The 17,471-nt window shown below is 41.8% G+C and overlaps 1 protein-coding gene across 1 annotated transcript in view; it reads right to left on the bottom strand.

Moving 5' to 3' along the window:
- The window catches only part of LOC135278567 (uncharacterized), an 89,775-nt gene extending 74,555 nt beyond the window's left edge, over positions 1-15,220 (bottom strand). The window contains exons 1-14 of the mRNA XM_064385142.1: positions 15,081-15,220; positions 13,672-13,721; positions 13,432-13,581; positions 11,532-11,794; positions 10,860-10,941; positions 9,543-9,608; positions 9,029-9,273; positions 7,679-7,962; positions 5,514-5,791; positions 3,034-3,632; positions 2,106-2,670; positions 1,297-1,496; positions 819-1,199; positions 18-304 (exon numbers count right to left, since the gene is read on the bottom strand). Of these exons, the coding sequence (XP_064241212.1) occupies positions 18-304; positions 819-1,199; positions 1,297-1,496; positions 2,106-2,670; positions 3,034-3,632; positions 5,514-5,791; positions 7,679-7,962; positions 9,029-9,273; positions 9,543-9,608; positions 10,860-10,941; positions 11,532-11,794; positions 13,432-13,581; positions 13,672-13,721; positions 15,081-15,148 (3,518 nt within the window). The 5' untranslated portion in view covers positions 15,149-15,220. The remainder of the gene's footprint in view (positions 1-17; positions 305-818; positions 1,200-1,296; positions 1,497-2,105; positions 2,671-3,033; positions 3,633-5,513; positions 5,792-7,678; positions 7,963-9,028; positions 9,274-9,542; positions 9,609-10,859; positions 10,942-11,531; positions 11,795-13,431; positions 13,582-13,671; positions 13,722-15,080) is intronic.
- Positions 15,221-17,471: the final 2,251 nt, after the last annotated feature.

Below are 17,471 nucleotides of genomic sequence, written 5' to 3'. Positions count from 1 at the left end.
TATTATCTGATACTTACGTCCTGTTGTCATCCTTCACTATCCAGCTGTCACCAAATTTATTTGGATCCTGTTCTAGGACTTTATCTGGGTTTAAAAAGTCATCCAGTTGGTTGTCATTGAATGTCCCACAGAGACCACACAGCTGTCCTTTGAGACTTTCATCCACCAGAATGAAAAGCTCCTGGTCACCATCAAACTTAATCTGGATCCCTAGAGAGGTATCAATGACTATGTAGTTTCTTTGTATGGATACTCTGGCTTCATGGTTCAAATCCACAGGAAGATAAACCTGATTTCCATTCACCTAAAGAAAACAAACCCCACAGAACCAAGTAAATGAACAGAGCTCCCAGGAACAAAGAGGACATCTGCACTGCCAGCATTATGGCTTTCTTCACTGAGTCAGCTTTACCCTAATGAACAGTACAGATAACAGAAGCCTAAGCACAGACTAAAGGCATACACTTATCTCAGACCTTGAATAGTACTCTGTGGCACAATTTTGGATTCCTGCTGTCTTAACTACCACAAAGCAATTGTAGAACAGTTAGTTTAAAGTTAGTAAAACCTTTCTGATGTAGATGACGACAGAGACAAAGCTGTTTTATCCTACAACCTCATTTGGAAAAGATATGACTGGACAAAATGAAGTTGTGCTGATTTCTGCCTTTTTTAGAAAAAAAGAAATAAATTCTGTGACTTCTTGCATGCGCTGTCTTGGAGGTGCAGAATTCAGAGAAGCCTATTCAGTTCTTTTGGGCAGAAATGTAATGTGTATAGATGCGATGGATTGTTTGTGCTTAAAGTAGAATACTTACATAGGTCTCCTTGTTTTTCTTCAAAACAATGTGCAGATTTTTCAGTGTGACAGCAACTGAGTTCAAGGCTGTCCAGTTTGGATTTCCTCTATGTTCATTTCTGGTTGTCACTGAGAACTTTTCAGAAGAATTTGTGCATCTCTCAACAACAGTATAATTGCAGTCTCCTTGGAAATGGTACAGTCTCCCATCAAAGGTTATATAATGTGGATCCCCATAAATGTGGCAGGTGCTGGGATTCAATGGGTAACATCCCAGGAGTCCATTCTGCACCTTGCAAACTTCTCTTACTTCACATGTGTCTGAATTGCAAACTACAGTTCCATTTCCAGTACACACACATTGGCCTACACAGTCGGGTTGCCAAAAAGATTCTCCTTTCTGTTAGAGACAAGAAAATAAAAGTAAATTAAAAGAATTAATGGTAGTGTTGAGTTGTGAAATAAGCCCCACATAAGAATTATGTTCCAGAACAAACCTCATAATATTTGCCATTCTGAAGGCAGCCACAGTCACTCATGGACACACATTGTCCTCCGCTGAGGACAAAGCCCTTGTTGCATTCACATCCTTCTACACAAGGTCTGCTGCAGTTCTGCGACGCAAGAGGGTCAGTGCAGGTTGCTGGACAAGCACTGGTACATGGATTGTAATGACTATTGGGAGGGCATGCAACAGCTAAGAAACAACAAAAAGCACTGCATTAATAAGGACAACCCACATGAAGCTACGAAACCCACATGAAAGCACTATTCAATAACATTATTGTTTTGAGCTAGTGGCAGTTGTGGGGGTTTTTTGAAGCCCGAAATTCCATTCTTAGTTTACTATCAGAAAGAAGAAAAGAAAATAGACTACACAAGAAAAGTATGTTTAACCCTGTATCCAGGCTATAAAGCACCTCCAAATCCAAGGAAAACTATGCCTTTCTACACTAGATCTTGTACATAGATGATACATTTCCACAAGTACAAGAATTGTTAAAATCATTAGATGAAACAAGACTATAAAAGGCAAAACATAATCTAAAACGCAGAGATGAGACTACATTAAAAGAGGCATATTGCTAGTGATTTATGAAAGATACTTGAGATAAAGAACAAAATTATACTCTGTTCTGTGCCAGAAAACAATAATAGCCTGAATTTTGAAGAATTTTAACTCTCAGTATATTTTGTCATTATGTGAAGAATTTATGATATGTAAGCCATGACAGTTACTGGCTAAAATCATCCTCATAAGACAAAATGCAGCTGTTCAAAGACTCATTTTTCTATGGAAACTCACGGCAGAAGGTAGCATTCCTCCAGGGAAGCAGAGTCACACCAGCTGCCTGGCACGCATCAGCATAGGCCTCCAGAGCAGCACACAGGAACTCCTGGCCACCATTCAGGGCACACAGGTCATACAAGCAGGTGTCAAAGTAGTCCTGGGGGTTGATGGTGCCGTGGCAGCTCTCAAAAGAGCTAGGCCTGGTGGTCAGGATGCCACAGAACTGGTCGGAGCGGTAGAGCTCCTCCTCTTCTGCACTGCAGGGTGGGGAGGGGACGGGCACACCGCAGGAGGGGTCACTGTCTGGGACCTGCCAGCTCTCCCCCAGAGCGTTGGAGTCTGCGGCTTGCTGCCCGTTGGGCATCATGTATTCATCATCTCTGCGGTTGTTGAAGTTGCCGCACATGCCACAGGTCAGGTTGAAGTAGGTGGTGGGCACCTTCACCTCCACCGAGTGGTCAGTGTCGTAGGACACTCGGAGGTAGAAGTCTGTCTCCAGGACGACGTAGCGACCGCTCTTGCTCACCGTGATGGCCCCTCCTGCTGCGCTCACCGGCAACGTCTGCCGCACGCTGTTCACCTACGGCACACACACCACCACAGTGGGCCCCGGGCCTGTTCCCGGCCTCCCTGGCTGCTCCTGCCCAGGGAAAGCAGCTGCCAGCCCAGCCATGGCCCAAACGGCTTCCTGGGATGTCCTCACACCCCAACACCATGGGGGCTCACAGAGCTGATTGCTGGGTTCTGCACTGTGCTCAACATGGCCCATGTTCCCCATTGGACTCTTCCTCCTCCAGCCCCTCCCAAAAGGGAAAACAAAGCAACCCAGTGCCTTTAGTGGAACCCACCCATCCCTGGGACTATTAGTACGCCTCAGGCCCTGCCAGCAGCAGCCGGCCCTGCCTTGCAACTGCACCATGCTCAAGCAGGCCTCAGTGCCTACCAGCACGTGGCTCTTCTGCTGCTTGAGGATGACGATGCGCTGTCCGTACACCTCAACCATGACTTCGTGCACGTAGGACACTCGGGTGTTACCACGGTGCTCGTTCTTGGCCTCCACGTTGAAGTAGGGCAGGGAGGTGGTGTTGGAGCAGAGTTTGGCCAGGGTGTAGGTGCAGTTGCCCATGAAGCTGTGCGTCACCTTGTCAAAGGATTGGTAGTGGGGGTCTGAATGGACGTGGCAGATGCCGTAGGAGTGTTCAAGGCACACAGGTTTCCCGTTCTGCACCCCACAGAACTGGCCCGCAGGGCAGGAGGCATTGAAGCACTGCACTTTGCTTCCCCATGTGGGACAGGTGCACTTGGAGGAGCAGGTGTTGTCAGTCCAGAACTCCGAGCCCACGGGGTAGTGCTGCCCGTTGTGCCAGCAGCCGCACTGCTGGCTGGGCACGCAGCGGTCATTGTAGAGCAGGTACCCGCTGTCGCACACACAGCCCTCCACGCACGGCAGGCTGCAGGTGTTGGGAGCAGTTGGGTCAACACAAGTGGCAGGGCAGGCTGCAGCACAGGGCTCGTAGTGACTGTTGGCTGGACAGGCCAATGCTATGTAAGAAAAGATACAATTATATATTAATATTTTTTAATTGCTCATGTATTGGGTTTGTTTAATATCATATTCTGATTTCTTTTGAAATGTTTGTGAACATCTTGGAATTAGCAACATTTCATGCACACCTTTGTTTTCTTACTACACTTGCATTTCTTTTGGGGTTTGGCTGTCTAAACTTTCATTCAGAGAGAGGATTTCCTAGAACACGAAGATTATTTCTTGAATTCTTCCACTGGACAGTGGATATCAGTGTCATGTTAGCTATTTTTACTAGACATGCTATATTTAGTCTATAGTTCTCATAGTTAATTCTAGACATGTTTTAATGTCTTCATTCTTATTTTTTCACTTCACTTAAGTCTTTAAGGTTTGTTAAATAATCAGTCTGGAGACATGCTCTATTGTATTTTTATCTTTTGTTACATGCATGACATATAACTACACTTCGTAATTATATATTTTAAAGACTGTAATATTCTGATGAGAAGGTCTAAGAACTGGAGCTTCCGGACCAATCTTTTTTGAGCTTCCTGATGTTTATGTGATGTGGGACAATTTTAATGATGTATTTTTTCACTCTATCTTTAGCCTACTTTTCTTAGGAGACAGAAATAATATAATGACCTTCTACATTCTTCTGCCCATCCTCCCACGTAATTTGACCCAGGCGCTCTACAGGAAATAAGTTGGTGAGGTTGGCAGAGGACAAAAATATATACAGGTTTATTAAAGGAAATAGGCACAAGGCAAGGAGAAGGGATCCTGTGATCCCTCCCAAAGAAGAGATGCAGAGACAGCTCACTCCTGCTTAGAAACCCTAGAATCTCTAGGACAGAAAGCCTCAGTAATGTCCCTAGCCTAGAAAATGTGCCAGATGGAGGCTGAAGTCAAATGGGAAACAAGTCAGAAAAGAAATTAGGCTTCAGTAACTCCAATATTTTCAGACGAGCTTTTTAGTCTCCCCATCTCCTTCAGTGCAGAAGGCACATGGAGCACTGAATTACTATTTCCTGTTCCTTTTATTGTTTCTAGTGGGAATAGATCTGTTCAGGCATTTCAGACATTAAATTTGTATTTAAATTCTGTTCTAAAAAGAATATGGATTTTTTTCCTATAATATATACCTGAATGCTTGAGAAATTTTCTTTATTTACTCTTTACCAATATTCAAAGAAGAAAAATCATTATTTCTACTTACTCCCTAGCACGGACATCTATTACTTCAATTTACACATTTTGTCTTGTACCTCTGTGTGTTTCTGTCTCTTCCATCTGTTCCCCACACTCCCTGTGTTCTCTACATTCAGTAGCAGTGTTACAGAATACATTTCATAGAACTCTGACTTCAGTCCTAGACTTTAATTCCAGGCTGCCTATCCATGTTGGCTCCTCTCCCAATGAAACCACAAGTGACTACACCTGTACAGGATGCTCTGATGCTTTCCTCCACATCCAATTGGGAAGAATGGTCAGCACTCCCTACTCTCTTATACGTATGGGAGTCTGTGCCACTGACAGTCTTTACAACACTCTCCTCCCTTTATCCCAGATCTCCTGCTCAGCTAGTCAGAAGCGTTCCTCCTTCATCTTGCTCTCTTTGCAGAGAGGAATTAAAAGGAAATGCCTCCAACTCAATTTTAAGATGGATTAGATGGATTTTTTCCTTTCATTCAAAGCAGCTGAACTCTTTTCACTAGCATCTTCCCAAAGGAATCAAACTGAGGAACTACATATAACCTTGAAATCTTTAGTCTGATCAGTCAAGATTCTCAGTGCTACATGAATTCAAAAGAGGATTGTAAGACTCTGTCTTCAGGAAATCCTCATTAAGCCCTCCTGACAAGTGGTAATTTTGAGCAATCTTTGATACATACGGCAAAAAGTTGCATTTCTCCATGGTGCCAGTTGGACTCCTGCACTTTGGCACACATCTGCATAAGCCTGTAGGCTTTCACAGAGGGCTGCATTGCTCAAGTGAAGTTCACAGAGATCATACTGGCAATCTTCAAAATAACTCCTTGGGTCGACCACTGTGTGGCAGTTCTGGAATGGACCACTTGGATCTGTGATGAGTCCACAGTATGCATTGCTTTGGATCATGTGTTTTTCATCATCAGTGCAGTTTGGAGTATGACCATAATCTGGTGAGCACCTAATGAGGAAAAAAAAAGAAAAAAAATGTGGAAAAATTAACAGATCAACTTTGGATTCACTAGCACCTGAGATGCTTTTGAAATCACATCTACCAAAACTACAGCTTTCTTCCCAGGTAAACACAATGTATTTACAATCCCTCTATTTCAGACTCTTAGGATAGAAATTCAGATTTTAATATGATCTCAACCTGATAATCTTTAAGAGACTTGGATTAAACTCAGGTATTTATTTTTGGCTTTCTGGTAAGTCAGGCTGTTTACATGGAAGGGGAATTAGCAAGTGAAAGCATTTGAAGCTCAAATCCTACTGTCATTAAATAACACACTGAAATAATTCACAACAAGTCAAGTATCTCAGAAGTGTTGAAACAATGTCTTCGAGTATAAGCATTCATAAACTAAAACAATAACTGAAATCTTAGTGGGCAGCTTCAGTGTTTCATTCAAATACTAAAATGTACATTTAAATGTGCAAAAGGAATTTAGCCAAGTCAATGCTAAAACTCACAGATCATTCTCCCTGTCTGGACTGTGCTTGTATTTAACATACTCTGTGTTTGCTCAAACAGCACCAGGAGACAGAAGAAGCCTCCGTGGTCTTTCTCTCCTATCAGCAAAGCAAAGCAAATGAGAAAGGCAGTGTTTCTTTTATGGGAGTGTTTCCTTGCAGCTTTGTGGCCTGGGTTGCATCAGGGTGCCTGAAGAGACCATTTATGGAGACATTACAAAATATATATATTTTTATATATATAAACATATAAATAAAAATAAATAAATAAATGAAATTATAAAATAATATATGTTTTTCTGATTTAATTGTCTGCTGTTCCTGAAAACCTCAATGTGTAAGTAACCCTAATACTCAGGCCCGGGGGTCCCTTCAGGGGTATGTGATGTGAAGATATGGGTGTTGTGTATGCAGTGCCCAGCACCTGGCAGGATCCAGCCCTGAACAACAGGGACAAAGCCCTACCCCATGGTGAGGCTACAGGGGTGGTACTGGCTGCCTGAGCCCAGCAGAAGCCTGAGGTTTTCCTGAGGAGTCATCATGATGTGAGGGAACAAAAACCTGCCCCTCCTCCCCGCCCCAGCTGGACTCTCTTTGGGCACAAAGCGTATGTGGAGTAAGATTTGAAGGGGCAAGAAGGCAGGATCACTCTCCTGTCCTTGGCACTGTTGAGGCCACACCTTGATTTCTGAGATTCCTTTTGGGCCTCTCACTACCAGAAAGACCTTGAGGTTTTGGGTTGTATCCAGAGAAGGGCAATGAAGCTGGTGAAGGCTCTGGAGCATGACTCTTATGAGGAGTGACTGAGGAAATTGAGGTTGTTAGGCCTTGGGAGAGGAAAGGCTCAGGGGACATCTCCTCACTCTCTCCAGCTTTCCAAAAAGAGGTTGTAGTGAGATGGGAAACAGTCTCTTTTCCAGGCGGCAGGGTGAGAGGAAGTGGCCTCAAGTTGCACCAGGGTAGGTTTAGATTCAGTATTAGGAAAAATTTCTTCTCCAGAAGGGCTGTTGAGCATTAGAACTGCCCAGGGAAGTGATAAAGTCACCATTCCAGGAGGAACTAAGAAGATGCCTAAGTGTGGCATTTGGGGACATGGTTTGTTAGTGGATATAACAGTGCTGGGTTAACTGTTGGACTCAATGACATCAAAGGTCTTTTCCAGCCTAAACTGTTCTAAGAGTCTAAGAAATTTTCTCTTCTTAAGCACAGTTAAATTTTCTGTGAAACTTTACCCAGATGCATAAAGTAAGAACACTGACAAGGATAGATTTCATCCCACATGTCAGACATTTTTGGCCTCCAAAGAAGAATTGCATAAAACACTGGTCATTGCACAGCCAACAGGTAAGACCTGACATCCTGGCAGGAGTCCTACCTGGAGTCATTGTAAACCTGCCAACTGTTGCCAAGGCTGGTTGAGTTTGCTTCCATCTCTCCATCTGGGTTGAGAAAGTCGTCTGCTTTTTCCCCATTGTAATTTCCACATATTCCACAGACTTTAGACATATAGGTGCTGGGAAGGGTGATTTCTGCTCTGTGGTTTCCATCAAACTTGACTTGCAGCCCGAAGTCAGTAGTAACCACAACATACTGCCCGCTGAGGGAAATACTGACACCTGGGGCCAAAGTCACAGGGACCACCTGGCTGACTCCATTGACCTGCAGGCATAGAGGAGGATAAGTATTGTAAGTACTTGACAAGAAGCATTTTTAATGGTGACCCTCTTAGATCTCTATATTGACACAGTGAGCAGAAGAACTCACTCTGTGCTAGTATATGTATGTATATGTGTATATGGCCACATAATTTAGGGCTTGAGGGCATAACAGCATGGCTGCAGCATAATTTACAGCTTTGGTCTTGGTGAGCCAGACACAGCTGGCAAAAGTCCAAGGCTTAGTATGATTTGTCTGCAGCAACTGCCTACAAACCTATTTTTTTATAATAAAACCAGTAAACAGAGGGGAAAGGTAAAGAGAGAGGCTGTTGGTCAAATGAGGACATATCAGTTCTCCATGTCTCTAAGATCAAATGGGAAAGGTTTCAGTGTGTCTTTAATCCTTTGCCTCCTTTAAATCACTGTTGTATTTTCTTATAAGAAGGGTAATAATAAAGCAAGGTGACCTGTTTATATGCTGGGGGTTTGGCTCAACCATTTCTACTGTCTTAGCCCTTTATGGAAAGGATCCAGAAAGAACTTCTAGGATGCAATAGCAGGTCAAGTGTACAATCAGTGTAAGGAGAGTCATGAGATTGTCACTCCAGGACTGCCACCTGACTCTGCTTTATGGTAAAGGCCAGGTGTTAAATGAAGTCAACAGTGAAGTGGAATAAGTAGAAATCAGGGAGAAGTGTTCAGCATTACAGGCTACCACACAGGATTGGGAAATGACCACCAACATGAACTCAGCTAATTCAGAACCTCTTTGCTCCCTGTTACATACCAAAGTTGAGCACGGAGAGCAGGTTAGAAAGGTAATCTAGCCCACCAACCCCATCTGGATTGCCAGCTCTTAGCCCACCCCTCAACAACACAGCACAGAATTCTAGCCTAGGCTTTCAGTTTTGGAATTCCCATGTTTAGGAACTTCACAGTACTCCTGCTCCTAAATATCTGACTGCCCTCTAAAAATTATTGTACAGATGCTGGAAATTTGTAGTCACTGTACAACATCTTCATTCATGCTATAAATTATGAAGGATAGATGTGGGCTCCAATCTTACCTTCACAGCTCTTTTTTGACCAAGGTTGATCCTGTAGCCGTGCACATCAATATCCACATACTGGACGTAGGACACACGGGTGTTGTCTCCCCTGTGCTCGTTGGCTGCTTCCACGTTGAAGTAGGGCAGGGAGCTGTTGCTCTCACACAGCTTGGAGAGGGTGTAGGTGCAGGTGCCCATGAAGTCATGACGCTGCTTGTCAAAGGTGTTGTAGTGGGGATCCCCATGTATACTGCAAATAGCTTCTGGAGACAGGAAAAAGGAATATACTCTCATTAACATACAGACACATGGTAAAATCCCATCTTATTGTGTTCTCCCACTGCACAATAACTCTCATTTTGTAGATTACACTGGGAAGAACTGAAACAGAAAAGGCTGATTTGTATGGCATAAAGCAACATCATAGACAAATACCCATAGAAATCAACTGAAGCAAAGAAGCTGTACTGCTAGTAAAAAATGCAAGTGTCCTACAACCTGTTGAGTAGTATATATGATTGGCTAAAATTACCTGTCACTGGAGCTGGTGTAGGTTCTGTTGGTGTAGGTGTTGGTGGTCCAGGTGTAGGGACATCTTCTGTTAGTGGAAAAGACAAATCAGTACAATGAGCTTCAACATTACAGGGTGAACACTATTCACACAGCAACATACAGGAATTTTCACTCCTCACCAGCACAAAGTTAGAAGTTCTTCAGTGAAGAAATTAGAACAGCCTGCATTTAAAATCAGGGATGTGTGGGTCTTTTTAGCTCTTAGGAAAGCTCATATGATTGTTAGTCAGATCACGGTGACCGAGCTCGGGCTCCTCTTGGGAGCTGGAAGTGTAGTTACAGCTGGGTGTGTGACTCCCTCTGGTGTGTGTTAAGACACATGAAGGTCCTACTGTCAGCAAGTGCTGGCAGGTATGAGAGTGAGATGAACAGAGAAGCTCTTGTCTCTTGGAGTGACCTTTGTGCACCATCCAGTGGCTGAATCATGTGCTAATACAACTGGGAAAATAAAGAACTGGCTCTCCCTAGCCCTAAACAAAATAAGGCCCCAAGTCTTTTTAATGGAATTTTAAATAGAATCATATGATCAGAGAACGTGGACTTGAAAGGAAATCTTTGTCACAGGTATTGTAAATTCAAAACATGCTATGTCATTACCTTAGTAGTATTTCACAGAGAACAACATCTATTGAGACCTAATGAAATTTTCTGTAAGTTTTTCAGCAAATTTCTTGGTCAATTTACATTCTGTAGGTATTTCATGCTTGTCAGTAAAAATGGATCCCAGCCATGCACAGCTTGTGCTAGTCTTGGCTGATCTGTTACAAGGTCAGAGATCAAGCTCAAATTCCTGATTCGTAGTCAAAGCTGGTAGTGCAACTCAGTGTTATTGACTCGTTATTTCTTTTTGTGACATGTGGCTGTACTCTGTATTTAATGAGCTGGCATAAACTGATATTTGCCATAAAATGCCAATTAGACCATTTAATCTGGAAGCCAAGATCAATGTGCGAAGCCTTGTCTAGGTTTAGAGATGCACTTCAGATTTAGAAGTGAAGGTGAATTTTGTTGGACCTGGTGAAAAAGTTCACATTTGCAGAGAAAGTAATAGCTTGTCTTGGATGTTGGAGGTCATGAGGAAAGATTTAGGACAAAATTACAGCAAAACCCATAACATTAAAGTGAAGTGAGCTGTAAAGTTTTTGCCATTCTCTTTGGTGGTGCGATGTTCTGAGGGGTTTCTATATTGTATATGGAGTAGAGAAATGGAAATTTGTGTTCAGCCCTAAACAGAGAGAAGGAAAAAGCACAGACTTGGGTGCAAACACAGACTTACCACAGGGTCCATCCCTTACTCTCACATTGTCCAGTGCTGTATCCCCATACTCTGTCAGTCCTCGGACAGCCTCAAAAATTACCTAGGCAGGACACAAAGTGATTTCTGCATCAGAGATGTTTAGGCAAACATGAGACCATTTCTCTTAGCATGTCTTCAAACTAACCTGTCTGCTTTTTTGCTAAAAATTGCAACCAGCAAAATGAGGTTATAAAAGCTAAAGGAATATATATTCTGTAATAAGGTGAGGACTACAAGAAACCTTGTCCTCTATTTTGCTGACTTATAAATGATTTATGAGAATTAGTACAGAGGAGTACAACAGGTGGCATCCCAAAGTTCAAACCTTGAAACTCACAGCTGACAAACCTGCATTTAATTACAACATCTAAAGTCCTTAAATTCATGATCAAATTAAGGAGGAAAAGAAGGAAAAAGAGAGAAAATGAAACTGAATTTTATCCCTTAACTAACAGCACTGGTGAAACTAGGAGGTTGGTGGTTTCTTCTCTTAGTTCATTGACAGAAATCATGAGGCCATTCTATTTACAAAATAGAAACCAAGCAAATCTTGGTTATATTTTCTAGCTTACGTGCACAAGATTTTGCATCCTGCAAGGTGAGAACAAATGATGACACTGTACAAAGAAATATATTCTGCAAATCTATTACCTTTATCTTCCTCTGTGTTGGAAAAGTGTGAGTGATGGCACCATATTTCCAGAAGGAACTCTGGTTACCCTTCCGATGCCACACCACGGACTCCCCTGTGCCATCTTGGACAAGCACTCTCAGCTCATTCATCTCTTCTGATCCAAACATGTAGTACCAGAAGTCTATGCATATTTTTCCAGAAACTACAGTATCTGGGCTCTCCAGTCTGTTAGTATCGAAGGGGACCAGATTACTTGCTTCTTGGTAGATGAAATAACCTTCTGCAGAGTGAAACAAAAATTAAAATATGGTTGAAGCTTCTGATAACTTATTAGATGTCATTTAAAACTGAAGTACATTCCAAATCTGGAAGAAATTCAGGTGTCATTATCAGTGTAAACAAGCAAAGCAAAGGGGGTCTGGACTTCACATTGCAATGGATAACTTGTGTAGTTATACAAAGTAGAATGTGAGCCTGAGAGCAAAGCAAATATATTTCATCTCACAAGAACACTTATTTTGGGATCACAATTAAAGTCGTGGGACTCTTTCAAGAGACAGCACTTCCAGGCACTGCCATACTGATCTGTGCTCAGGTTCCACTTTCCCCAAAGGAAAATAAGGCAATCTTCTACACATGTTCTTTTGTGGGTTATATTTTTTTAATAAATATTTTGGTCTCAAGATAAGTAAATCCTTGCCACAAGGAAAATTCTAAACTGTCAGCATTTTGTTTTGTCTCAAAATAGAAGAAATAGAAAACAGTGCTGATATTTCCTTCAAAATATTTAAATTTGACATTATGAAAAGGAAGGAAATTTTTCAAAATTCAGGAACTTACAGTCTTTCTTTAGGATTTGAAATGCTATAGTCTGATTGGTTCAATATGAAATCAGACTTTGCTTTACTCGGGCTGGAATCTTTTGCTTCATGTGGGCTAAGACCAAAGTTACCTTTCGCTAATGCAGCTAAAGTCAAGCCTTTCTCATTTGACTATGGAAAAGAATCAAGAATAAATGAATGACCATTTCTGTCTGATAAAGTATGGCTCCACACATAGCATCTAACATTCAGTCATAGATTTAAGTTGGCAAGAAAATCTAAATCACATTTAAAGTGATATGGTCTATGTCAATTCAAAAAGCAAAACATTTTTATTTATGTTAATCCAAATAAAAAATGTTTCATTATTTTCTTCCACCAGATTATTTTAATTGTTATTATCAAAATAGAAAGAAGGCAGAAAATTATTTAGCAACAATCCCAACTAATACTGTTCTAATCTGCTTACTGACTCTGACAGTAGCTGGCCTTTCAGTCTTGGGATAATTACCGGAAGCTGTATGACTGCAGACTGATCCCCTTAAATGGATCTGCTGGGGCAAGGATAGTGGTTCAAACACACAGAGATGGAACTGTGGGGTAGTTGTTTGATCCTGTGACCATGTTAGACTCCAGTTTTTAAATCACAGGTATCAGAGGGAAAGGTTTTTAAAAATATTCTTCAGTTTCAAACTTGATTTTGTAACTAGCGGGTGTGAACTTTATCTCGTACCAGCGCAGTAATCATTACATTTGTAGCCATAAACTGGTATCAGTGGAATTTGACCAGAAGTTGTTTCTTGAAAAATGATCTGTTCTATGTCACTATATTCTCTATGAAGCCTTAAGCGTGATACAATTTGCTTTCTTTTACTTCCATGCACTGATAAAGATATCCAATCTATGAGGTGCAAGTCAGTTTAATAAACTCCTGTCTAATACGATGAAAAGCCGAAGACAGGTGTCTGCATGAAAGAAACAAGACACATTTCAAAGGGCCTCATGAATGTCTTTTCTCTTTCAAGGAAAGAAGAATAAAGGTAGTCAAGCTGTCTTCAGAAATGGAGAATCAACAAGGCCACAAATGAGCACTTACTTCCATCAGGATAATCTCCATCAGGACCTGTTCCCTCAGTTGGAGTGTCATGCTTGGTTCGTATCCACACTCCCTGGTTGACATTGCAAGGCTGGGTCCAGTCACAGAATGGCCTTGAGTTATTGTTAAAATCACATCTGGTGAGGTAAGCTGAAATACAACACATGACAGTGAGGAAGAGGAGCCAGCATGTCCAAAGTGTACCTTGGATGGTTATCAGCACCAATGCTGTGCCGTTACCTGTTTCAGGATCCCATGTCCTCAAGCCACCTCTTGGTCTTTGCTTGATCCTGTCAAGAAAAAACAGAGTGAAATCCTCGTGGAATTAGTGACTCAAAAACTGTTAAAAAAAGAATGTTGGGACCTCAGTTTATGCCTCTGGGCATTTAACTAAATAACTGAATAGACCCAGGATTTCAGCCATGTCTGAATTTCTCTTCCCATATGGAAGTTACTCGTTCATGAAAAAGGTCTGAGAGCACAGGTATCCTTCTGCTCTGTATCCCACTGAACTGAAATGAGGGGAGTTCTCCTGGGCACAGAGAGCTGCAGATGGATACATCTCAGCTCAGACAGCACCAGGATGATAGCAAAGACTTTCTAGGAACTTACTCATGGCTTTATTACCCCCACTGTTGCTAAGCAAAGCATGTCAGTGCCAGTAAGCCAGTGCTCTGTGTAACTTGGTTACTTGCTGGAAGGCTACATATTTCCTTTAACCCCTGCAAATCTCTCATGACACAAAGGTTTCATTTCACGCAGTTCTTCTAATTTGCCCTGAAAATGCCTCAAAACAAAAGGAGTTACAAATGCACAGTCCTTGTGCGCTACAAAGTCTTGCAGAGGTGTGTTGACTCAAGATCAAAATCCCACCATAGCTTACAAGGTAAATGGCTCTGCTCTTTGGATGTCTTGCATAAGGAAGGAATGTTCCTCAACTTCTGGAGGCAGAGTTCTGTTCCAAACTCTGTGGTGCTCCCTCCTTAATTATCCTTATAGTACTTGACACAGTATACAGAATCTGTCCTTAAGTGAATGCAGAACAAGGAATGTCTACACTGCTCAAAATCCAAGCAATGACATTCAGAAAACAAGGGAGATTAGGAGCAAATATCACAATTAATTTATTGTGAAATGATGCAATGAAATGCAGCAAGAAACTAGAAAACAGATTGATCCCAGGCTAAGGAGGAAAAAGAATATGTAAAGATAGATATAATAAAGTTTTCTTCATTTTTCTTCTTGGATTTCTTCTTCCATGGGAAAGGGAAAGCCATAAAAAGTTGTCACTCAGTCTCTTCTCAGTCTTATCTTAAAACTGTTACGCATCAGGTAAATCCTAAAGCAAAGGTTACTGTAGGTATATTCAGAGTCAAGAGAGTTTTATAAGTATTGTGGCTATTTGTCCAGATCTCTTCTTTTCAGATGTCCCATTAGAAATATGGGTGTTAAATGTTTCTCTCTCAGACAGAAGCCAGAGCAGCACTAGGCAACCACAAATTTAAATTATTTCTTTTTAAAAATGACATGGTTCAATTGTACAATGTTCATAATTTAAAAAGGGAAGAAACATTCCACATTTGAAAAGTGAAGAAAGGATATTAATCATTAACAGATAATCTTCCTCAATTCAGTAGTGTGCTACTTACCCTGTAGTACTCAGCACTGAAATACAGAGTAAAATTAAAATGTATTGTAAGTGCCAGGGGGTCCCCATGCTAGAAGACAGAGTTAAATCTTCTGTGTAGTGCAGTGTGCATAGTCATCCACCTGCTGTACTGAGCAAGAAGAAAAAGGGGATGAACTGCAGTGAAGCAGGTGAATATATTGACAAGAGGGTGGAGGCGATTATAAAAATCTGTCCAACGTATAGTGTTCCCTGGGCTGTCTACTTGAGAAAAGCAAGCACCTATGAACTGAAGACTCATACTCTGCGTCACTTTCTTTGACACCCTTTGCCGTTTGCTAGAGAAACTGATGTGATTTTGGAATTTTTTTTTTTGCTGCTCTTGTATGTTAATTAAGTCTGGAAGTTTAAAGGGATTTTTTTCTGACATGAATAGCAAGACAACTTTTTCCATTTTAAAATTCCTGTCCAGCTTTTACTGCTAATCTGTGTGAGATTTCTCACTCCGACTGAATTTTCTCCCTTTCTGAAACTAGCAGTCAGCAGAGCAGATAACATTTCAATTTACTCACAACAGTCAAGTTGTCATGGGCATAATTCAGGAACTTGCTGAAATATTACTGATACCATATCAGTCTTATTTAAAAATAAGGGATCATTTTCTGGGCTTCCATGAAGTCTCTGGCAGTGGCTGGCAGTCCAGAAAAAGCAGGTGGATCATTCCCACTTACACTTGAGCCTTTACCATTCTGCTCTTTTGCAGCATTTCTTGCACTGGGGTCTGCAACAAATAGCTCAAAGGCAGACAAATTCCTACTCCATTGGATTTCATGAGTGATGAGAGTCAAAGGAGTATCATAAGGTGTACAGTGCTTCCTTGCACTGCCAGGAAACCCCAGACCATGGCTCTTTTTTATTTTAATCTAAAAGGAGGATGTGTCTGGGAGTAGACCTTTCTGTAAAAGTGGCCTCTTAGTTGCAACCAGTTTCTCTTTTCTATTATAGTTTAATGTTTAAGATAATTCAGCCTTCATAAATTAAGTCTGGAATTTCTTCAACTCTTTTTTGCCTTACTCATTAAGGCAAAAGGGGGCAACTTACAGAAGCAAGAGAAATAGGACAGATCAAGGGAGGCTAAGGAGAAACACAAACGTTTTTGAAGTTAGATGTTAATGCATTGTGTTGACAATTTTCCTGGGCCTGCATTCTGCCACAATGTCATGCCCTACACAAGCTCCTCCCAAGCAAGAGGGTAGATGCTCATTTGACTGGTAATAATCCCTCCCCAGTGCAAATATTTTCTTAGGTAAATCTGTGTACTTTGGCCACCCAGTAAGAGGAAAGAGGATTTCTGTGATTTAGAAATAAAAGAGATTCATTTCCTGCACAAAACCCTTCACCACACTTTCCAGTTCAGTTGAGGAGAGCTCAGTGGGACAAGGAGAATACAAGTGACCACCAGACACAGATGCACAGTGCACACTGCATTTTCAGCAGGGCTGAATGAATCCTTTTACCACCTGAGATGCTCATCCAGCGGGTGGAAATATGGGCAATAGATGTGCTTAGCACTGCTTTGGGAAGCAGTACTCCATGTACTCACATGCTTTCTTTCTGCAGACAAGGAGTTTGCCCTGAATCTGGTGCTGGTCTGTACAATTCTGACAAGATGTGAGTCTGTCTTGGAAAGAAAGCAGCCCTCTGATAAACCCACCCATTCATTCACACATTCTTTGACCCCTTCTCACCCACAGCACGTGTGAGGACCTGCAGTACCATGAACATCCCCCCAGCCTTGCTGTGTGAGTTTTCCTGTGACTTTTCTGTCACTCGAACATAGTGCCATCTCAGGTACTCTGTCAAAGGTGAACTGAAGTACAGATTAAAGCTTTTCAGTGAGGGACAAATATTAATAACCTTTTTTCCATATGAAAAAATAACAAGGATATGACTTGTCATTTTATTCCAGTGGGATGTGACAGTATCCCACATTCCTGAGAGTCAAACCGATCACTTTGCAAGCCCACTATTTCTCTCCTCTACTTGCATGCTTTGTATCTCTGAAAGGTGCCTGGGAGACACTGCCCTTTGTATAAAAATACTGGGCTGGACTGCCCAGTAACCTGAGGAAGAAAAGCAACATCTGCTCTTAACTGCTAATACAGTGAAGCGAAAATTCTTTCTAAGGAAGGGCATTTGCAGGGAATGTCACCAACAGGTTATGTTTTACTTCTGCCTTAAATCCAGGGTACAAGTGATGCACACCTGGTTGGCAATGCCTGTGACTGGCTTGCTAGTGCTCTGTACTGCTGTGTTTTCCTCTGACAGCAGATTTCACTCCATCTGCAGCCAGCATTAGATACCTCACCTATTGCCTGTTGATAAGGCACATGGGGGCTGATTATGGGGACTA

The sequence above is a fragment of the Passer domesticus genome, chromosome 11 (genome assembly GCF_036417665.1).
Source record: "Passer domesticus isolate bPasDom1 chromosome 11, bPasDom1.hap1, whole genome shotgun sequence".
In the NCBI taxonomy this organism is placed as follows: domain Eukaryota; kingdom Metazoa; phylum Chordata; class Aves; order Passeriformes; family Passeridae; genus Passer; species Passer domesticus.
Note: the sequence above shows the minus strand (reverse complement) of the source record. Positions and strands in the feature narration are given on the sequence as shown.